General features: G+C 49.6%; 1 protein-coding gene across 1 annotated transcript in view; it reads left to right on the top strand.

Moving 5' to 3' along the window:
• The first annotated feature begins 9,833 nt into the window (after positions 1-9,833).
• NEGR1 (neuronal growth regulator 1) overlaps positions 9,834-23,372 on the top strand; it is a 293,990-nt gene continuing 280,451 nt past the window's right edge. Inside the window, exon 1 of the mRNA XM_032987452.2 lies at positions 9,834-10,227. Coding sequence (XP_032843343.2) covers positions 10,058-10,227 — 170 coding nt within the window. The 5' untranslated portion in view covers positions 9,834-10,057. The remainder of the gene's footprint in view (positions 10,228-23,372) is intronic.

The following is a 23,372-nucleotide window of genomic DNA, read 5'->3' as shown; positions in this document are numbered from 1 at the left end:
ATACAGTATCTTTTTAAAATGCCACACTGAGGATGGTGTGTGAATATTCAAAATATGAGCCATACTGCTTTCTTGAGATTGGCGAGATAAATCATGTTTCGTAGTGGTTAGTTTGTGGCTCTGTTTGTTCTACTGTTACATCTCCTCTCATACAAATTCTTTAATATTCAGAAGGATAATTGGTCTCTGATAATACGACCGTGAAATTCCATTTCCGTTCTTGACCATAAGCATGGTCAAAGTTGACTTTATTTTCATTGTTTTATTCACCCGTTTTTCCTAATAATGTCATAACTCTATTTTTATTATTGAATCCAAATGGCGCAGGTGCATTTTCACTTAGCGAGCCTGTGAGAAGCGGAGATTGATTTTTCAGGAAAGTGATCAACCTTTCTGATGGCTGGTTTATATCCACCGCAGCCACTCCTTGCAGATTCTGAAACCCCTGTTGTTAGTCAAAAGAAATGACTGATATGCAAATATTGTTTCCTATAGACTCCAGCAGCGCTGTGATTCAAGCATCAATTATGGAAGTGCTATAAGGCATTGCTTTGTACCATCGCTCAGAGATTTACAAAGTCACTATCTGGAGATTCCTCGGGTTTTTAATCTTAATACCTGGGGAGAAAACATGCAATCCACACAGACTTCCAATCTGATATTTTATTAATGAGATTAAATGAGTAAACTAAATTATACATGTAAATCAAATAGAGAATAGAGTAGGATAATATGAAGTCAGCACATTAATCAATTTATTAGGTTGGTTTATTTGGAGTGCTGTGATCAGTGGTCTTCAGATCCTCCATCCAGTGTGCTGCATACACACAAAAAAAAAAGCCAAACCAAAACAACCAACCACCAAACCTTCACACCCCCCCTTTAAAAACTCATATCCTATCACTTCTCCTTTTGTTACAGGACAACAGGCCTTGTGAATTAGGAGAGAGAATTATGGAAATCTTGATTTTAGGAAGCTTGATGTTTTTCTGCAAAACATTTTTGTAACGGAAGCTATTACAAAAGCTGGGGAGATAAAGCTACTCTGGAATGGATGCGTGGTGGTTCAGCAAATCCTGTTTGGTGCAGATACCGGCGGTCGCTGTCGAAATGGCACGAAGCTCCGGCTGCGCGCTGCAATTCCGGGCCCGGCCGCGTTGGGATGGGTGTGGATCGTAGGCAGACAGAACTATGGAGACTCAGGGGAATCTTCCCAGAACTGCAGCGGGATCGGGGTGCCCAGGGCTTTGCAAAGGTTCCGGGGGTCGAGTGACCCCACGCGGGCCAGGGGCAATCGCACCGCCGAGCTGCTAGGGACGTTCCGGAAGACATTAACAGGAATGATTGGTGGGGTATGAGTACAGGGTGGAAGAATTTGGCTTGATTAGCCTAAAGAATTAAAGAATAATGCTTTTAGATGAGCAATTTGAATGCGACAAGGTCTCGTATTTCTAGACAACTAGTGTATGCTCTTTAGTGTGCTTTGAAAAGAAAAATGCAAGAGATCCCGTAATATTATACTGGAGATGACTATGTCCCAAAGGAAAGCGTGTGAGCCATACTCTGGGACAGAAAAAAAAAAAATCAATTGTTTTGTTTTGTTTTCCTTTGGTGTTTTTGGTTATAAAATCGAGGGTGAGGTGCCCTTATTGTAATAATAAGGGTACGGCTGATTACTGTCGTATCAGTGGAGGCTTTCTGCCCTGCCATCAGGTCCACAACACGGGTGTTGGTCATCGGGCAAGAAGAGGGGAGGGTGTCCTGACCCTCCCGATCCCTCCCGCTTTTGTGTCCGCAGTCCCTGTCCTCCCATCCTGCGAGGAACATGGGCGAACGGCGCTTTGCTGCCAAGGTCGAGTCGTCTGCGTGAGGTGTCAGAGGTTATTTAGACAAAACGCTCTCTGGTGAATAAATGAAATCCTAACGTGAAAGATTGATCTGGGCTGCTGAGCACAGATTCACAGATTGTCCACACTTGTTAAGTTTTGACACGTAGCACATCCTGCCTTGTCCAAGTTCTAAACTCTGACTGTAATAATGAGGGATCCGCATACAAGCCATAGTAAAACACAAATGTCTCGGTTAAGAAATGTGATTTAAAATCTGATAGTTTTGGTAATGACTATTCTACACACCTCCAGTCTCAAAAATAACAAAGGAACAACTAAATTTTTTTTTTTAAGTTTGAAATTCACTGCGTATATAATCCTTAGGCTCATAAAATGGTCTCGTATTTGCAGCAAGGATGCTTGAAAAAAATGTTTGTGCACTTCCTTAACACTAAAAGTGCATTTTGCTTATGAGCACTACACTCCACACTAATAAAGTAAGTGTCTTGACTCGTCTCAAGCATGGAGAGTTGCCAGTTGTTGCAGCACAAACTCCAGATTTCCTTTCTCTGCTCCACTTCCAGACCCAACAAGGAGGATATTTCCTCACTATAGCACAGTAGCCACAAAAAGTTGTTATTTCTGGCAAGGCAGGATGCTGGTGTCTTGTCACTCACTGTTTTTATTTTTTCTGAAATTTATTTAAAGCTACCTCTTTGCATAGCAAACTCTGCTCTTTACCTTTGTGAATCAGAGAGTTCTGAACAGTTAAAAAACCCCAACACTTTCCACGCGTGTTGGGAATCTGTGTCTTTGCAGAGCTCTTCAGTCTGAAGCTTCTTGTGGATGTTTTCAAACTGCACTTACTTGTATGTCTTAAAATAGGAAAATGTAGGCTGATCACAAGTTGACAGTATTATCTATGTATTTGGCATCAATATTAGTGAGCTTCTGTCATTTGGCAATTATTTCCATAGTATACCATATGGTGAAGAAAATGTTTTCATTCACCCACAGATGACTAAATTTTTATTGATAGCCTTGTACTGTGTGCAATCTTATCCCACCGCGGGTTGGGTAAGCCAACCAAGAACCTAAAGACACACGTGTGCTTCTGTCAAGCAGAAAGGTCTAGATTTCAGAGGGAAGATCTTGAACCAGTGTAGCATTCCCGTGCTTCTCTTGGGTTATGAAAGCTGATTTACGAGGTGCTGGGTCAGCACTGGTCTTCCTGATGCCTCTGTAGATGCTAAAGGAGAAATTGTTCCACTGTTTCTTTTTTTTTTTTTTTTTTTTTTTCCTTTCCCTGCACTGTTGAGTGTTCCTGCTCGACTGATGGACATTAGATGGAAAAGACACGTCTGTCTTTCCGCTGAGGTGGGGGGGTGCAGCACAAGTCAAGGCTTCTCAGACGTGAGAGAATCCAGAGGAGTGACATTATGAATGCCTCATGTCTGAAAGAGGTATAATTAGAGCCTGTGTTTTATAAATAGACACCCATGGATTCACTCCTCCTTTCAGAATTCTTTATTATATGTATTTTATGATGTCTAATATGGGCTGAGCTTGTTCTGCAGCCTTGTTCTGTCAATTTAAAAACTCAAATAAGGCGACGACTCAAATCTATGGAAATTAGAGTCCATTCGTTCTGGTGCTAATAGAACTACTGGCTTACGGCTCATAGGTGCTAGCTCAGATGATAGCATACCAGGATTCTCCCAGTTTTTGAAGTATGGAATATAATTTCATAGAGTATTTTACTGAGCACTTCTGTACATGGTCACGTAATAGACTATGCAGAAAATGGAAAATGCATTTTATGGAGATTTCAGCATTTGCTTTCAATCCTATTAGCAAAAACACCCACCACAGCGCCATGAATTCTGAAGTTATCCGTGAAAGAGGTGCTTATTTAAAAGGAAATTTCTGTTGATTTCAATGCTTGACAAAAAATAGCTATTTCCATTTTTCATGTCTAGGAGATTTAAAAAATAAATGTTGGAAACAAGACATACAGAAACTTTTATTTTAAAACGTGAAAGTGCTTTGTCTGTGTTTCCTGAGATTTATCCCTTCCTTGAGTTATCTGCACCCCCACCCCTTTTCAAATGAACTTTTCAGGGGATGCATTTTGTGAAGCCTTTTCGCACTGCAACAGTCCAGTGGGATTGATCTAGATGAGCTCTTTTACATAGCAGTTCTGCAGAAACATCAGAAATTGCTCTTTGAAAACTAGAGCTGACAAATTATTTGGGTGCCTTGGGTTGTTTGTTCAAATTTTAGGCAACTTGAGACACTTCTTAAGAACGCTGAGCACCGGCTGAATGCTTCTTGGAAGGGTTTGCACTACTACATAGCATTAAAGTGCTGTCCTTATTTGTGTGATGTTTTTGCTACAGGAGAGACAAGCAGAAAGCAGATACATTAGAGAATATTACCTAAGAACATTAATTACCTGAGAATTCCTAAGCTAATAGAAATTTTACATGTGTGTTTGGTTTTTTTGGTTGGTTGGTTGTTTTTTTAAGATTTTCAATTAAAATTAAAAACTTAGTTTTACCTCCAGGAAAGCTTTATTCATTACCTCTAAGTTTCTACTGTTCTTTGGCCATTATCAAAAGGTCTCAAAATCACAAAGTTGTTGTGAATTTGGATACAAAACATGACTCTGAATATTCAGTGTAGGGGGATTTTTTTGTTGCTTTGTTTGGGTTTTTTTGTTTGTTTGTTTGTTTTTTGTTTGTTTGTTTTTTTTACATGACATCCTCATCCAGTCATCCTGTATGTCCTCCCCCATCCCCAAGTTAAAGTGCCTATCATCTCTTTAGGAAGCAGAAATAAATTTTTATTGTCAAGGACAGTGTCATGACAAGCCTCAGATTGCTATTCAGATGCTATGGATGATGGTAACCAAAGTCATTTGGCAACTGGCTGGAAATACCAGAGCACTTTCAGAAATATATATCTCAAAAGCGAACGAATGTATATATGGAAATTGCCCATTTGATTCTCACGGGGTTCTGTAAAAAGATTTTGATTAGGGTCATTAACAAAATACAGGCCAGAATGCCTTCCATCACCACAGCACGATTGTTTTAGAAGACGAGACGTACCTTGAAAACGCTGCCGCCATGGATGTTGTTGGGAACTTGAAATGTGACATGCACATTTGCAGCCAATGTTAAAAGATGTAGAAATAGAGCCAGTTCCTCGGGCAGCTCTAGCGTATTTGTACTGAGCCGCTGGTAAGCCCTGCCCACAGCACACAGAAAAATGAAACGAGCTGGAACGCGCCACGACCAGGAAGTGCCAAGAACGTGACTAAAACTGCAAAGTTCACCAAAAAACAGCGATCCCACGACCAGGCGCCGCGTCCGAGCGAGGGGTTTCCCCGAGCAGATGGTGCCACCAGAGTCCAGCTGGGTGACGCAGCCCACAAGTACCAGTTCTCCGGGAGTTTATTCCAGTCGTTCAACTCCTGTATTCTGTCTCTGGCGTGGAGGAACAGCTATGGGAGGGCGAAGCGCGCAGAAGGAAACGGCAAAAAGCCAAACGTGGAGTCTGTGAATCTGTCCTGAATATTTGTGCAAGCGGTTAAACGGATACCTGCAAACAACAAATAGATTTAGCTTTTCTGAACGGCTCTAAACAAAAATACGCAGTTGAATTACAAGAAAAATCTTATGGCCTTGCCATTGCTGTGTTTGAAGTACCTAGATCTTTCCCAACACATTAAATATCCAAATGCAACTCTTAGTTAGCTTGCTAGTGGGAAAGATTTCTGTCTTCCCTCCACAGAAATTATTTTTCTATATATGTACACATCTGGTGTGTGACTTTTTCATTTTTTTTTTTTCCCCCTGCAAGCTTCCTAGACTTGGGAGGAGGTGGGGAAGATTCAGATGAAAGAATTTTATCTCTAGAGCAACACTGATTGGCATAACTGCTATTGACTCCTGACCTGCTCTTTTTTTCATTGATCTGGAAATAGCATGAAAGCCAGGGATATGAATCTAAAAATGAACAAAATAAAATAAAAAGCTTCATCTTGGCTATCATCAATTGAGATTTACATGATCTTTTGCAAAATTAATAGAAAGTTACTGAGGAAATGTCTTTTTGTCCTTCTTATTCAAAGAGGAGCAAATTATTTGATTGTTTGTTAAGGTCATGTAAAAACAACATCATGTGACTCATTAAAGGTTACAGAGCTCTCCCTAAAATTAGATCTCAGCTATTATATCACATCTCTGGATGATCTGAGCACTTAATGTACCAGAACATTCAAAGGGCTTCTTACACGAGACAGCTGTGTGAAGTTTTTCACGTGTAAAAACTCATTCCCACTTGGTTAAGTGTCTTCCTCCTCTTGATACCAACACATTTGCAAAAATTGCATCATAGCTTGGAGAGGTATTTTCCCCAAAGCCTAAGAAACAGCACTGAAAATAACACATTCATAAATGTTCCACCTCAAAAATTAATTGATTTGGCAAATGTTGTCTGGCCAGCTGTAACAGAAATATTTTGCATGTCTGCCACAGGAGGAGCCACACTTCTTTCAGACTTGCAGTCTGGAGTGACAAGAGACTGATCTGATGGATCTGAACTTTTTTTTTTTTTTTTTTTTTAATAAAAATAATGTCATTATCTAGTTTGGGTCCTTAGTATGGTTGAGAGAAAAGGAAGAGCAGAAAGCCTTGAGAAACAGGTGTGGGGTTTATGTTTGTTTTGGTTTAGTTTTTTAACTTCCCCTACCCAAAAAGTTCAACATGAAGAATAGTGAAGTGTGGACTGATTCAAGAAATAGTGGAAGGGTCTATTTTTGCAGCAGAGAGGAAGGATTGCATTGCTTACTAGTTTGGCTAAGCCAGTCTGCTGTTATCAGAGGGAAGGTAAGGCAATATTAGTTGTTCTTGGAAATGAAAGAAAACTTCCTGGGAAAAAAAAAAGGAAGATGAAGCTCTTGAGAAGCTCTTCTCAGCGCAATGGAATGGAAGCCATGCAAAGGAGATGGCTATCTAATTGAAAGCAGGCTTGGAAGGAAGAAGTGTGGGGAAAAGTGATGGAAAGGTCTTCAGGACCCACTGAAGTAGGATTGGTGCTGGCGTGTCTGTCATCTGTGTCTTGTATACAGAAGCCTCCTCGGTGACTATTTCTCCCTACTTTACTCTTTTCTTTTGCTGTTGTTGTGACAGAGGTGTGCTGGCTGAAGCATTGGTTGTCGGGTTGAGCCGGTTGATTTTTTAGGCCCAGCTTCCTTTACGCGCAGGAACCGGGAGAGCATTCCGAGATCTAAATGCAGGATCTCAGCTCGGAAGGGGGCGATGGTTTGGAGAGGAGGCACAGGTTTTGACGACAGCAGCTGAGAAGCAGGGCATCCGCTCCTGCACAGCAGTGCTGATGGCACAGCGGGGACTGGCCCGGAGCCCTGAGGTGGGGTGGCAGGAGGCACCTTCTCCCGGGGTCTTGTGGAAGAACCGCTGCAGTGCTGCTCGCTTTGCTTCCAGCGTTGTAGACGGCGTGAGCCTACGCAGCAGCAGCCAAAAGGAGCCGTCTGGTACCTTAAGAGAGCCAGAAGAAAAGTCCAGTACACCTGAGCACGTGAGAGAGGAAGATGTCACCCTGGGATCCAAAGCAGAGCGATGTCATGAGTTTGGCTGCAGGATAAACCACTGTGCACCCAGTAACCCAACATTAGAGAGGCTGTGGAGGAGTCTCCACCGCCGGAGATACTCAAGAGTCAACTAGTCACGGTCCTGGGCAACCAGCTCTGGGTGGTCCTGCTGGAGCAGGGGGGGTGGGCAAGGTGACCTCTGGAGGTCCCTGCCGAGCCCCAACTGTACTGTGATTCCAGATCGATAGGCAGAAGGTAGCAAATGGCGCTTGAAGCTGAGATATTGCCACAGGTGAGTGCAGTCAGAGAAGACATTAAGACCAAAATCTCTGGGTTACTGAGGCTCCTCTGGAAACAAACGTGCTGAAGCTGCAGCGTCTGGAGAATGGCTTTGACGCTGCTGACAGCAGAACTTGGTGAGCGATGGTAGAAATGATACTCGAGAGCTGTGCAGAGAGGACGTTTGCAACTGTCTGACACGTGGTGCTTTGTGGTTGCTAACTGCAAGAAGTGCACGTGTCTGGAAAGGTCCTACAGGAGATTATTGTGTGTTTTTGAATGTGGGACGGTGCCAGTGTGAGGTGTGGGACAGCTCCGCCTCTTATTAACAACTCCCTGGTAGCGAAAGCAACTGAGGCTGGGGCTGGAGTCCGTCCAGTTGGCAAGCCCATTTCGGAATGCATGGTGCTGCCTCAGAAAGATTCCTGAACAATATTTTTGGTACTAGACGTTCAGCTGCTGCTTGCAGGGAGCTCCTGCTGCCGTGGTCCCAGTGGATGGGTATTGCACGCCACGGCAGTTGCGTGTGTGCCAGCAGAGAGAATTGTCTCGCCGCGGAGTTGTACTTAATGTTAAAAAGGCTTTACTGTATTATAGAGATAATACTGACGTCTTCCACATCCAAGATTTGTGAGCCACCTCTCTCTCTCTTCCCCTCTCTCTTCCCTTATCAAGGAAACTCTCTAGTATCATGTGCCGCAGAAGTAGGGGAAGAATTCCCTTTTGTGTACACTAGAATTTATTTTGGCAGCTGGAAAGATCTAATGGAATGGGATGCAGTGAAGGAGGGTAAAGCTTACAGGAGAAATAATACAGGTTTGTCAGAAGAGCAAGCATCGGCAGTATCAGGTTTATTAAAGATTTTTTACTCAGAACATTCTACTCTCAGTTCCTTCCGATACAAATTGTGAGTAGGAAAAAATGGTGCACCAGAAAAATGCATCCTCTGGCAGCTGGTGGAAGTGCCGCGGGAAAATCAGTGCCCGTTGTACCACGGGCTGGCAGCCTGGGGTGGCAGAGCTGCGGCGGAGGAACAATTCTGACATTGTATGGGCCAGATGTGCATGAATTAGTGTGAGAGCGTTTCAAAACTGCCCTTGATGTCACAGCAGTCATGCAATTCCTGCCTGTTACACAACAGTGCATCGCTTATGCAACTCCTCAAACCAAGAGGGGAGTAATCCCTGCATGAGATCCGGGCCGATCCCGGCGAGGTGCAACCTCGTGTCCTGTGATGAAGGGTTAGACTGGAAAGTGGGTGTTTGGGTGAACAGAGTTCCTCACTTAGTGGCATTTGTCAGAGGCTGACAATGCTCTCAGTGTGTGTTTAACACTCTGGGGAAGACCACAGGAGGAAACAAGGGCTCCTAATTTCTGTGTGTCCACAGGGAAATAATCTGTCAAAGGTTTCTTTGCTCCTTTTTTTCCTGCTGGTGGTGGCAGTCTCTAGCTATCCTGGTAGAATTTTAGGAAATAGAACTCCCGGAATTCCGGAGTGGCCGACCCTATATTCCGGACAGGGCTGGATCATTTCTTTGGAAATGTGAGCGGTTCCCGAGGGAGGAGGAAGCCTCACCGTGGAGCTCTTGGGGTGCGACTTCCAGCACCACTGCCTTAAAGCCGCGCTTGACTCGCTGGCTTTTGGCAAGGCGGGGTGTGTGTGTGTGTGTGGGGGGGGTGTGGGTGTGTGCGCGTTTTTGTTAAAACGCGCGGGGGGGGGGGGGGGGGGGGAAGAGAGCGGTCCTGTAGAGGAATTTCGGCTGAGCTGTGGCACCCGGGCACGCTGTGAAAGCAAGTGATGGTGTTAGGCCTGCACATACACACACACACAGCGCCCCCCGCAAAAAGTGCCCCGGGGGGGGGGGGGCTGCGCACCCCGCGGGCAGTGCCGGGGGAGGGGAGGGGGGGAGGATATGTCTGCAAACCGGGATAGCGCGGGGGGGGGGGGGGATGTCTGCAACCCGGGATGTCGGAGGTGGGGGGCAACGTCTGCAAACCGGGATGGCGAAGGGCGGGATGGGGAGGGGGGGGGCGGGGGGGGTGGACCCGCGGAGCGGCGGGGAGGGCGTCGCGCATCCCTCCGCCGCCGGGACGGTTGCCAGGGCGACGGCTGCGTGGCAACGGGGCTGGCAGCGGGGGCCGCCCGCCGGAGCCGCCGCCGCGGAGCGCAGAGCGGGCGCGCTGCCCTTCCGCGCTGGATGCTGCGGCGGCCGCCCGGGAGCAGCCCCGCTCCGCGCCGCTCCGCGCCACCACCCACCGCGGGCACCCACCCAGGGCCGCCCCGCGCGGAGGCCAACCGCTCGGCCGGGCGCGGGGGCAAGGCGGCGCGGAGATGGTGCCGCTGGTGCGGAGCGCCGGGGGCTCCCACCAGTGGCTGGCGATCGTGGTCCTCGGCCTTTGCTGTCTCCTGGCCCCCGGGCGACTAGCCGCTCCGGGCGGAGACTACCCCGGGGCGGCCGTGGACAATCTGGTGGTCAGGAAGGGGGACACGGCGGTGCTTAGGTAGGAGGCGAGCGCGGCCGCGATGGGATGCGGGGGGGTGGGATATCGGGGCGCCCGGAGCCGCCACCGCAGCCCAGGAGCGGTCGGGGGGCTCCCGGAGGGACCCGGGGGGCTGCGGCGGCGATGGGGGGGGGGGGGGGGGAGTTGCCGCCGGTTCCCGCATCCCCGGGGTTGGGGGCGGCTCGGCCGGGGCCGCTGCCCGCCGAGGGGAGGGGGGGGTGGGGGGGTGGGTTGATGTTGGGGGGGGGTGTCGGGGTGTCGTTTCCCGGTTTGAAGTCTTGTCTGCTCGGCAAAGGGAGGCGCGCGGCGAGAAGTTTGGGAAAGCGGGTGAAATGGGGCGGTTTGGGCTGCCCCGGGCAGTTTGGGGCTCTGCGGTCCCGGCAGCGCGGGGCTGGAGCGCGGCGCTCGGCATCACGCCCTCGCACAAGTATCCGCGTTGTCACTTCTCGATTTTTTGATTATTATTATTATTTTTAACGTTTCCGCGTTTCCCAGCGATTACCGTGGCGAGCTAGCTTTACGCCAGCAGGAGATGCGATGCTTACCGCAGCTCGGTTACTGCTTCCCCTAATGAACCTGGAGCTCCTCTTCGCTCTGGTCGACTGGAGCAAAATTTGTTTACCAGTACTCGTACACCGTACTTAATCTACTTGAATCCTTCTTTCTGATTTGAGTTCACTAACCCTTTGGCTTGATTTGATTATTCCCCACCCCCCCCCCCCCTCCAATTCTAACTTTTTATTCATGCGTTGTACTTTTGTCACGATCTTCCTACTGTTCAAGCAAAATGCATTTTCTCATCATCTGGAATATGATTGCAGTGTGTTCAGCCTCCTTGCTTGTGACAAATCTCCGATTTAATTGACAGTAGTTTTAAGCGATGAAGTATCTGGCTGTATTATTTTTTTGGGGGTGTCGCTCAGGTCTCCAGACTACAAAGTATTTTAGCCATATGCAATTTTGATGATCCTACAATCTGCTGTAAAATGCTGCATGAGGTATTTTCAGTAGGAGTTTGCAATCGTTTTATAGCAAGTCAGCCTGCTGTTGGTGTAGTAGCTACTGAAAATACAGTAGATGTCTATGTAGGGCAGCTGACAAGTATCTTTTATGTATGCCTCAATTATACTCTGTATTTTGACATGTCCTAAAGTCCTCGTACTTTCTGCCTGCAGCATTGGAGAATCAAAGGAAATAATAATAGTAAAAAAAAAAAAGTCCATTTTATTTCTACTCTTTCAGACTTAAAGGTTGCAGAGAAGATAACTTGGTGAGTTTGTGGGCAGTTAAGACAGATAGCCAGTGCTAAACGTTATTAGGACATAAACAAATCTATGTTTAGAAGTACCTTATTAAAAAACCGTGGAATTGCTCTAAAGGTTACCTCCTGCTGGGTTTCAGCTGGAATCCAGTCAGTTTTCTAGGCCTATGATTGTGTTTGAAACTCCATGTCTGTGCAGCTGGGTAGGTTACATAAATGAAATTAGAGCTTTAAGATTAAAACATTACTTGTGTCTCACAAGGGAGGGAGAGTATCTGTTCTGTAAGAGATGCTGCTAAAGGAGGCATTAACATCACTACTGAACTCTGGAACAAAGCAATTAGATGGTGGGATAACGTGTGTTACAGCTGCTTTTTCATTCTTCTTCCTGTATGATTAACTTCTTTCATTTCATATGCCTTTCGTAGGCTCTCTTTCAAGTCAGAGTTTATTTTGTTTTCAGCTGGTACTGCAACTGGAAAGGGGAAATGTAGGATTGCCATGAGAAAAAACACTTTCAAAAGAGTCTGCAGGAGAAGGGTAGGGCTGTTTATCTCGCTGCACATCGTCACTGCTCCCTCTGAATTTTTCCTCATTGGATATTTGTAACATAAATATAGTTCAAAATGCATGAAAATAATTGCTATCAGCATCCTAAGTACTGGAAGCTGGCTGTTTATCTAAATACAGACTCCAGTGAGCTGGATAAAGCAATCTGGGTGTTAGAAAAGGAGCTGTTTTCCTCCCAGCCCTGTAGCCATCTGAATTTAGCTCCTCTCAGTCACCGTCCGTTGCAGCACCCGAAGTTGGCAGCGCGCTGTAGTTGCCAGCCTCCTCGGCAAGATGGCCATCAGCTCCCTCCGGCTGGCACGTGTTGATTCGCCTCTCCGCACCAGGCTTCCCAATTTTGTCTGTTCTCCGGCAGCGAGGGCTTTGGAAGTTGCCGCCTTACTCGGTTACAGAGGCAGCACCGTGTGCCGAAAGCATCCAGCGTTCCTTTTTTTTTTTTTTTTTTTTAATAATTAATGCTAGGATATGGGAGTCATTCCCGCAGCTTTGAGTCAGCGTTTTCCTGGCTGCAGGAGGCTCAGGGTGATTTATGGGACGCCCCGTTTTTATGGATTGATGGGGGGTGTCCCGCCGCGCTCGCTCAGCCCTGCAGCTTCACTGCCCATCGACCCACGTCCCGCGGGCTGCCGGGGCGAGAGCAAGCGGGGTCACCTGCGCTGCACTGAGGAGAAACTGTTACTTGCCAGTCTCGTTTCGAGGTAAAATATTAGGGGAGAAAGCGCGTATTTCAGTGAATAAGGCGGCAGATTGAGTGAGCCAAGCGCCAGCCTCAGTTCTCACATTAAGTTTTCATCATCTTTACCAAAGCCGAGGAATAAAGCCTCCTTTAGCAGCTGAGGTTTTCTGGTAAAAGCCTCTAAGTGTTAACACGGGGTGAAACAAGAAGTACAGCTCCCTCATTTCCAAATAGTTAATTCGTGCGAAAGTGTAATTAATCAGCCGAGCATCAAACGCGCGCGGCGTTTCCCTAGCGCCGGAGGAGCCGAGCTGTGAGCGTCGCTCCCTGCCCGCCCGGCGCGCCTCTCGCTGGGCCCCGCGGGGTGGGCGCGCTCCCCCCCGGCCCCCCCGGGCCTGGGCAGCACCGGGATGCTCGCGGGGTCCCCCCGGGCAGCGGTCCCCAACGCTGGCACCGGGCTGGCCGAGCGGGCAGCTGGCCAAGAGTGCCACCGAGCCCCCGTTCTGGGACGGAAAACATCTCAGCGATTATTTTTTAAAGGAAATCTCTCGTTCGCCAAGATGTTCCTTCCGATGATGAGTTATTTCTGCAGTCTCAATAATTAAAACCTGGTTCCTTCTGCTTGTTTTCAGTCAGCGATAGATCCACGCAGTCCCAACACTGTTTGTGTCACTGTTTATTGAAAGAAATGGTGTCAGTAATGCAGTGGGTTTGTATTGCAAAATAATTTGGGGAAGCCGCTTATTTTCAGAAGTATAATTCTGTCCTGCATTTTTTCTGTATTCTTCCCAGGCAACCAGTGAAGATTTAATGAGAACACGGGAGGGAGGGGGGGCGCGAGTTATGAAAACATTATTTTATAAAAATAATAAATTGCTGTGTTGCAAACTGCTAGGAATACAGGAAACCGTCTGTATTTTCAGGACTGGATTCCTCCAGTGACCCTTTCCAAGACCTCGCATAAGGAGAGGGATCACCGTATTTTTCCGGCATGCCCCTACCACTGGCAGCAGAAGTGGCAATTTTGGGACAGGGGTGTTTTTAGAGAGGTGGCGGGTGCAGAGCCGCTTGCTCGGAGCAGCCCTGGGTAACCCCTCCTCTTCCCTTGAGGGCACCGAGGGCCCCTCGGCGCCGTGGGGGCTGCGCCGTCCCCCCCCACTGCCCCCGCCCCCCGGCTTTATATGCCCAAAAAAGTGGGTATATGCTGCTTAACAGTTCCTACCCACCTCATCTGCAATTCGTGAACAAAATCCCCTTAGATATCTAAATGTACAAATCTGAAGATGAGCAAAATATCTTTCTCCAGCAAACAAAGTTTCTTATCCTGCGTTTCATTTTTCTCAGAGCTCATGGATAGCACAAGCTAGTTTACCTGACAGTACTCTTATATTGTGCAATCACAGTAAATTAAGTTTTTGAGGCTGACACATTTTTTTAAAAAGCAGAAGATTTTTTCTAACCATTATGTGATTATAGAGTAATTTAGGAAATGTATGCTCTGCAATGTGTAAAATAACGTGAAGTTGTCGCAGCAAAGTGTAGCCTCTAGCTGGGATCCTTTGGCTCAAGGTTCCCAAGGCTGCCCGTGAAGGGCAGGAGCGGTGGGAGCTGCAAAGCAGAGAAGTGGATCCCACTGTGATTACAGAGCAGATGTTGGTCCTTGTCAAACCTGGCTGGGAAAGCCAGGGATCGGGTCTAGGCCAGCCTTGTCGACAGGTCCATCGAACTTCATCCACGTGTTTTTGACCACAGCAGTCTCTTCTGGCCATCCCGTGTGAGTTTTGTCTGAGGTTTTGGGCAGCCAACAGTCATCTTGAGAAGGGTGATTATAGGAGATTTTTTTTTTTTTTTTTGGTCATAGGTCAGGAGGTTGTTTTTTTTGTTGTTGTTGTTGTTTGCTCTCTGAATTTGACATTCTCTGCATGTAGCCTGGCCCCTTCTCTTTTCACTTTGGAGATTTTCGGGTCCGTGTTGTGCGCGGTCACACCCTCTCCTGCCTCACAGGCTTGAGGCAGTCGTCAAACTCTGTGTGAAGCATCAGGGAACCCAGGACGGCTGCACTGAGCAGCTGCAGATGCTTATGCCTGGGATTGTGTTTTTACTGGTATTAAAGGGTTTGGGCACATGGCAGACCGCCGACCTGAAACACCATCCATCTCTTGCGGTGGCTTCTTTCAGTTACTCCGCTTCTTTTCCACAAGTTTTATCTCTGGTGGATGAAGTTGCCGTGGGGGGAGCGGGAAGAGCAGGTCCTGGTGTCCTCCGTGTCTCTCGGTGTCCCTGCCCCAGAGGCAGCGAGCGTGACTTCGGCCTCCGCCGAGGGGTGCCAGCTTTCCGGGCGTGGCAGGAGGCGTGCACTGCCTTCTCCACCGCCGCTCTCCTCTGGCGAGACTTGCCCACCTAACGTTGTTTTCCTAAACTTAGGCCCCTTTCGGGATAACAGATGCAGGGTCTCTGTAATCAGAGTCTGGTATGGGGATGAACTCTCTTTGGGTAGAAGTTTGGCAGCAGCAGCCGAACCCAGATCTGCTGCTCGGGCTTTCAGAACGTGCTGATTTTCAGACCGAACTTCCCCTTTCCCAGTAAAACACATCAGTGCCAGCCGTGGGCGTGGGGCAGGCCTGGCCAGACGAAACCTTGCTGGGACCATTTCCAGTTCCTGCTTCTCCTCCTGACTCCAGGCGCTCAAGAATGAATCTGCAGTGTTATGGTCGTTACCATGGACTTTATTTTGTGGGGGCTCCTTGCCAACTCTTCTTGAGCTATGAAATCCCAAGGATTCCCAGATGAATGGTCCTGAGGAATAACCAGCTGCTCTGGTTGAAGTCGCTGAAGGTGCTGGTGAGGCTTGAGAGCCTGTGTCATGCTGAAGGTCAAGGAGTCCTCAGCTCCAAAGCTGTTCAGGTCCTCAGGGGGACGTAGGTGCCTACTTCATATTTAAATTGCTGAGGGGAGCTAGAGACTTTTAGGAATTGGGACTTACTTGCCAGTTTTGGCTTCTCTTCCAAGAAGAGTTGCCCTTTATAGCCAACAGTCTTTGCCAAAGGAGCAACAGTGGACATGGAAAGCCGATGACACATCTGCCAAATGTTCTCCGTCTGTTGTCATTCTTATTACTGAGAATGGGGCATTTGGAATGAAAGTTTTGCAGTATGAGTAGCAGGAGTATAACAACTGTATATAGCATATTTAAACGTTAAGATACTATATATATTCTAGCATTACAGTCCCTCTGGTGCATGTCCACATGCCAGTGTAGGACACAGTTGTGCGCACCCATACATCAATGCAGACGTCTATGGGGGGATGGGTGGTATAATAAATAAAAAAAATTCTTCTTTCCTTTATGATTTTAAAAGGTACATTTCTTGACTTCCATACTCTTTTGGTATTCATGTGCAGTTCGGGATCATAAATTATTTGGCTGTGTGAAGCTTTGTTCCTATCTCTCTGAAATGTGACTGTGCTACGTGTAGACATATGTGTACACTCCCCCATAAAATGAAGTTGTTGTTTGGGTAAAACTTCCACGTTCCAAATCCCTGCCAATTATTAAACAAGCACATTATGGCACTTGCCTCTTGTCTGTGCAGTAATAATAAATAAATTCTGAGTAAATTAAAATAATTTATCATTTTAAACGATCGCGAATGTTTTAGATGTTATGCAGAGGAACTAACAAAAGAAGGAATCAGTAAGGAATGAAAACCAGAATTTGTTCCAAAGGGCTGTTCTGTTGAGGAAAAAACAGAAACTTAAATTACTTTCTTCTTGTCATCTTGCATAAGAGTTGACTGTAGCTGATATCCCAGGGAAACAAGTCTCGGGGGTTCAGGCTGACTCGTTTCACAGGCCAATCAGCGACACGCAGCACTGGCTTACCACTGTCTCTCCTGGCAGAAATTTGACCCAACGCTGTGCTTGGAAACTAAAATCTGTGCTGCAGCACGCTCAAGGAATCAATTTGGAGACATTTCAGCTCTTCTCGAGACTCGCAGCGGCGGATGGGTACAGAGGTTGCACACCTCTGCTGAAGGCAGGCAGGTCCCAGGCAGCGACTGGCGAGTCCTGGCTTGGCCAGGCGGGGCTGGGGAGCACCCACGCACGGGCAGGCGATCGCCCACGTTGCTGCTCCTCCCTGGGCTGGCCTCAGCCCACGCGATGTAATATTATAATTGTAATATACATTAAGCTATGTATTTTAATTTGTGGCTCCATAATGGGGCTGTCGCTCTTCAGGGCAAGGCAATGGGAAGAGTGAAGTAGGTGATACGCAGCATCCCCCCTGCTGATCCAGCCGCCCCCTTCAGACACCCCGGCGCAGGGCGAGGAGCAGCGCCGCCTGAGAATAAACGTGATTTGTTTTTCCCAAGCTAGAGGGGTCCAAGCCAGCGGCCGAGCGAGGGCAGGGGCAGGTTCAGCCAGCCGGCTGGCCGCAGCTCTGGGTAAACCCAGCGAGATGTTGCGGGCGGCAGCGGCGGCGATGAGGAAACGCTGCACGAATCGATCCGGTCATCGATCGCACCCATCCGCAGGCCGCGGGTACCAGAGCTGCCGGCTCCTCCGCCCTGCCTCAGCTGCGAGTCAAAACGATCCACAAAGATAAGGCTGAAAGGCAAACCTTTGTCTCCCTGTGAGAAGGCAGTTCCTCACGAGCAGCATGGGGAGAAATGTTTGTTCAGTCCCCTCTGTTGGCAGAGGTGCTGGGCTCGTGTCCCCCGGCTCAGTGCTCTCCTTCAGCCCCTGGGTAGAGATGATCAGTACAAACCCCCCAGGTACTGGTGAGAGCAGAAGGGTCCCACCTGCAAGCAGAGGAAGGAAGCCTTCCAGTTTGCAAAGTTTCCCCTGGCTCAACCCAGACGTCACCGCAAGGCTCGCACTAACTCCGCGACGTGCCTGTTTCAGTTGGTGATCGTCGGGGCAGCCTCTCCTCCGCCTTGTGTCGCTCCGTGTGCCGGCACCGTGGTGCGGCCACCCCGAGCCCTCCCCGCCGTGCCAGCTCGGGGCAACGACCGCGGGGTGGGGCCAGGGTGAGCTTTATCGGGGCTGAGTAGATGCTGGGCTGGGGGGTACGGATGTGCCATCGCTCGCGGTGGTGCCAGGTATGGACGTGCCATCGCACGTGGCAGTGCCCATGCAGATGTGCCCCGGCAGACGCGGTGCCCATCCAGACGTGCCCTGGCACACGGCAGTGCCAGGTGCAGGCATGCTCCGGCACACTCGGTGCCCATCCAGATGTGCCCCGGCACACGCAGTGCCAGGTGCAGGTGTGCCCCGGTACACGCAGTGCCAGGTGCAGGCATGCCCCGGCACACGCGGTGCCCATCCAGATGTGCCCTGGCACACAGCAGTGCCAGGTGCAGGTGTGCCCCGGTACACGCAGTGCCAGGTGCAGGCGTGCCCTGGCACACACGGTGCCCATCCAGACGTGCCCCAGCACACGCGGTGCCCATCCAGATGTGCCCTGGCACACGTGGTGCCAGGTGCAGGCATGCCCCGGCACACGCAGTGCCAGGTGCAGACGTGCCCCGGCACACACGGTGCCCATCCAGACGTGCCTCGGCACATGCGGTGCCCATCCAGATGTGCCCTGGTACACAGCAGTGCCAGGTGCAGGTGTGCCCCGGCACACGCAGTGCCAGGTGCAGGCATGCCCCGGCACACGCAGTGCCCATCCAGATGTGCCCAGGCACACTGCAGTGCCAGGTGCAGGCATGCCCCCCACACACGGTGCCCATCCAGACGTGCTTCGGCACATGTAGTGCCCATCCAGATGTGCCCTGGCACACGCGGTGCCAGGTGCAGGCGTGCCCCGGCACACGCAGTGCCAGGTGCAGGCATGCCCCGGCACACGTGGTGACCATCCAGATGTGCCCCGGCACACGGCAGTGCCAGGTGCAGGCATGCCCTGGCACACGCGGTGCCCATCCAGACGTGCCCCGGCACACGCAGTGCCAGGTGCAGGCGTGCCCCGGCACACGCAGTGCCAGGTGCAGGTGTGCCCTCGCATCCCGAGCAGACGTGGCAGAGCGTGCCCCGAGCAGAGCCCGGCCCTCGGGGCCGCCGTGCTCTGGTGTTGGGCGCAGGCCTACCCAATCTCCCACACCTTCATCCCGCCGTACCAGAAACAATCTGGATCTTCTCTGCACTTTTTTTCAGACCTTTTTTTCACTCAGCAGTGTAAATATTTCTTCCTCTGACTGGATGCACCGTTTTTTTCCCCGACGTTACAGCTGCCAGAGCTTCCAGAGCAGCCTGGATTCATTAGTGCACCTGCATTTGCATGTAGGTGGGTATGTAAAAGCGGCCGAGGGAGCGTGCAGCCACCCCAGGTGTGGCTCCCGCTACTCCCTGTGTAGCCCTTCCCCTGCACGCAGCCGCACGTGGAGCCGGCGGATCTCTGCAGCAGCTCTAGCCCTGCGTTAGTGCGGCGTATTGCTCACCACGCCGGCGGGGATTTGGTGGTGGCTTACACACGAGAACAGCCCAGCAATGAGTTCAACTCAAATTTTGATTTTTATACCTGCAAAACTGGTTTAAAATACATAAGGTGCGGTAGAACACGCTTGTTTTGTAAGAGAAAAGCAGTCAATCTATTTTAAAAGATTTTCCCTTGGCAACGGCAGACAATCTGGTGGTCAGACAGCCAAATAGCTATCATTAGTCATGCATAATTAAAACAAAGAGAGTATCCAACTGTTAGCAGTAACAGTTTTGTCTTAGAAAAAATCTCATTTGCATACAATGCTTCTCGCAGAAATCTCCAGTAGTTTTTCTCATGCAAATGTCAGTGTAGCTGCAGGAAGTTCTATATGTTTATGTATATATGCTGCATTTTTTTCTATACTTATGCAAATATACAGGAACATGATAACTGTCCGGTTTAGTATAGCATCTGTGATATGGCTGCTACATTTACATAATGCAAGTCTGTCAAATGTAGGCAAGAACCTTATTCGCTCTGCAAAACATAGGCATACATAATTTACTGTACAGTTATATGTCTTTGATATTTTACTGGCTCCGTGTTAAAAAATGTTTTTAAACTGAATATAATTCACCATTGCGAAGCAGTGCTGGAGACTGAAGTCTTCCCTTTCTGACCACGTGGTTTTCACTTGATGCGAATGCTCCTGTTAAATTTATTCCGGGTATGAAGACGCCGATGCCGACCTCTGCCCGGTATTTCCTCGGCAAGGGCTGACCGGCAGCTTTGCTGCCTTGCACTGCCCAGCTGCCCAGGTGTGCTTCAGGCGCCGTTAAGTGTGGAGGAGATTCGTTTCTTTTGAGCCCGGTCCCGGTGAGGAGTTCAGAGCTCCCGACGCTGGTGGCACGGTTCTGGCATCAGCAGAGAGCCGAGAGGCTCCGCGGGCAGGTCAGCAACAGGGGCCGGTGGGAACCAGGCCCAGGTGAGGCTTATAAATAACAGATTAAAGAAGAAAACAAGGCTTTGAAACCACATCCCCATTTCTTACTAACTGGAGAGGGGAGCATCTGCAAATCACAGGTCTAGAGGCGTGCTGTAGCTTGGCTGCTGGCCACAGGTTCAGCGTACTTAATTCGGCAAGAATGACACGGAGGAGTGTTCCCTCCAAGGAAACATGAAGAAGGGGAGTTTCAAGCAAAGCTCTGGTTGGCTGAGCACGGTTCAGGTGTATGTGACTATGCCAGAAGAAGCAGCGGTTGCATCCCGCCTGGCCCCAGCAGCAAATGGCTCCCAGTTCCTTGGCGGGACTGGGCTGGGCGCGGGAGAACCTGCCATCACCCGCCGCGCCGGTGGCTCGGTGTATTTGTGCGACTACATTTCTGATATGTCGTGGAAAGTGGTTACTCACTCCATCCATCCATCCACCTAGTAGCTACTGACATACAGGAAAATCATTACTTTTTCTTCAGCACAGTAGTTGAATTTCTGACTAAAATAATATATATATATATATAGGCACACATATGTATTTTTTTTATAGACAGTGCTGGGGTTTTTTATATAGATATATTAAAGCTGTTCATTTTATGTAGAAGCTTTAGAAGAACATTTAAAATAGAACAGACTCCTCTCTCCAGCGCGCTGGCATGCCTCCCGAGCGGTGCCTTCGGAGCCGCCCGGGGAAGGTGCTGCCTTCGGGTCTGGCGTGTGGGAAAGCGATGCTCCCGTAGATTGCTCCAGCAGCCTCTGCGCTATGGTGAGGGTAGATGCCATGTGAAAACAGGGAAGTGTTACAGAAGAAATTGTTCTGGGCTGCTGTGGAACAAAAAATTTGCTGGAGTAAATGAAACAGTATTTTTCTAAACCTTTTTTTCCCCTTTTTCCCCCTCTTTCTGCTTGGCTGTGCTGGTTGCCTAGAACTTTCTCTTCCACTTATCTTTCTACCTTGTTGTAAAAAAACGGTCCACGTGCCAGTAGGCTTTGCGTGTGGAAGAGTAAAGTTCATTGGGACAGCTAAGTGTATTTAAAATCTGAGCAGGTAGTCCAGTACAACCCTTGTGTGAAAACTCCAATAATTTTTTTAGCAGGTTTTAATAAACTACCAGCTGAAGTGCTGAAATATCTATGAAGAGGGTTTACTTCCATTTTTCTAGCTCTGTGTTTTAATAATGCCGGTGGAAGTTTGCAGGGACAACGTTAGAGTACTTCAGTCACTCGGGATCGGGAGCCCAGGAACAAGCAGTGCGTGCTTGTTCTATGCAATTTTTGGTTGGTTTTAATTCAGGAAAGTTTACTCTCTTCTCTCAGGGAGACCTGCTAGCAGCAGAAGGACGCTCAGGGAGGGTGCACCAGCCCAAGGGGTGGTTGTCTCGAAGCAACCAGTGCCCAGGTGCTGGTGTGAACTGGGGGGCAGCCCCTTCAGGGAGCCAGAAGAAGAGCAATGGCCTTCAGAACCAGCACGGAGCTTTTTTAGCTCTTGGGTGGGCTCTGCCCGGGGCGGGTGGGCACCACGGCAGGAGTGGGGGTGGCTGGGTGGGCTCAGCATCCCGGGGGGCCGCCCAGCGCCCGTGTTGGCAGAGCAAAGGCTGGTGCTGCTGCGGGGCCGTGCCCAGGCGCCAGCGTGCAGCCCCAGGCACTTGCCTCCTCTGGTCATCTTGGCCTGCGTGCCCCAAATTTTAGCCTTGGACTCTCAGTGTTCATCAGCGGCGTAGTCGCGGTGCGCGAGGTCCCGAAGGGCTCCGGTCTCTGCATCTCCTGACGTTTCTTCATGGACTCTTGTTAGTTCGGGAAGCTCGTTGGAGCTTTGGGTTACCAGCTGGTGGGAACTGCTCCGCCAGAGGGGAAACTGGGTGGGTGGTGTGTGCTCATGAGGCAGTGCTGCTGGGAGCAGGGTGCGAGGAGCTGGCTGGGACTCTTCCTTTGGGGGAAATGGCGCTTCTGTGGCTGGTGTCCTGATTCCGACACACCAAATTACTAGTTTATAATTATCAGAAAGAAGTTTAATGGGGGAGGGCGTAACTGAACGCATTATGTTTGCCCATTCTTTGTGACTGTGATGCCACCCACTAGAAATGTTCAACTTGACACGGGAGCTCCAGCCATAACCTTAGCTTTCAGTAAATTGTGGTGTCGCTTAATTTTTAAAATAGAGCTGTAAATGCATGATGGAAAAATGAAAATGTTAAATATTGCAGCCAGTACTTCTGGTAAGTGGCACATTGCAGGCTCGGAATAAACACATTTTGTGTTTGTGACACTGTTCAGAATGAACTGTATGTTATTACTGGTGTAATTTAATATCAGGTCGGATTCTCTGTATCACGTGCTGTGGAAAAGCGCGGTGGTCGGGAGCTCCCGTGGGGTGTGGGAGGTGGGGAGGGTGGGGGTGCAGAGCGTGAGGTCCGTGCCAAGAGCAGTGCTGTGCTGAGGAACGGGCGGGAATTGTCGTCACGGCTGTGCACCGCGTTTTGGAACCGGGGTGCTTGCCTCAGCCCCTTCCCGATGAGGGACTGGGACGATTAATGCCGCCGCGGTTGCCGCTTCTGCTTTTCTACCCCCGGGCCTGCCAGCAGCGAGACTCCTCCGAGAGCCCCTGTGCCTGTGATGCAGCCCCTGGGTCGGCGGGTGCATCGCCCGGCCGGTGTCCGGGCTCGGCGTCAGCGGCGCCGGGCTCAGGGGTTCCCTGGTGAGACGCCAGAGAGGGGCAGGCAGGGCAGGCTGGGCAATCCCAACGAACGGGCTGTACTGCACCGGAGACTCGGCGAGATGTGGGACTGCTCCTTTTCACCAAATTGGCTGAGTAAAGGTTAAGAGCTTCTCCCTGCCGGTGAGGGAGAGGAGGAGAGTAACTCCCGTGCCGTGACCCCTGGGAGCGCGAAGGGGAGCGGCGGAGCTTTGGGTGCCGGGGGATGGGTGAGGGGGTGGACGATTTTCCGCACAGCCGTTCTGCCCGGCACTGGCGTGACGCCGGCAGAAGTCAGCGGGCGCGGCGAGGGGTTGGGCGAGGGAAGGTTGGCCCGGGGGGGCTCCGGCAGCGTTGGCGACACCCAACCGTCGCCCCAAGAGCCGCGACGGCCTTTTGGTGCCCTGAGCTCGGTGGCGGGGCGGCTGCGTTGATGCTGAGAGGAAAACGTGGCGCTTAACCAGAGATAAACATTTCAGTAACGCAACTTTCAATGAGTTTGTTACATTTCGGGTTTTTTTTTTTGGTT

This window comes from Tyto alba, unplaced genomic scaffold, assembly GCF_018691265.1.
Source record: "Tyto alba isolate M040663 unplaced genomic scaffold, T.alba_DEE_v4.0 Super-Scaffold_1000006, whole genome shotgun sequence".
NCBI lineage: Eukaryota > Metazoa > Chordata > Aves > Strigiformes > Tytonidae > Tyto > Tyto alba.
The sequence above is the reverse complement of the archived record's forward strand: the minus strand, read 5'-3'. Positions and strand labels throughout refer to the sequence as shown.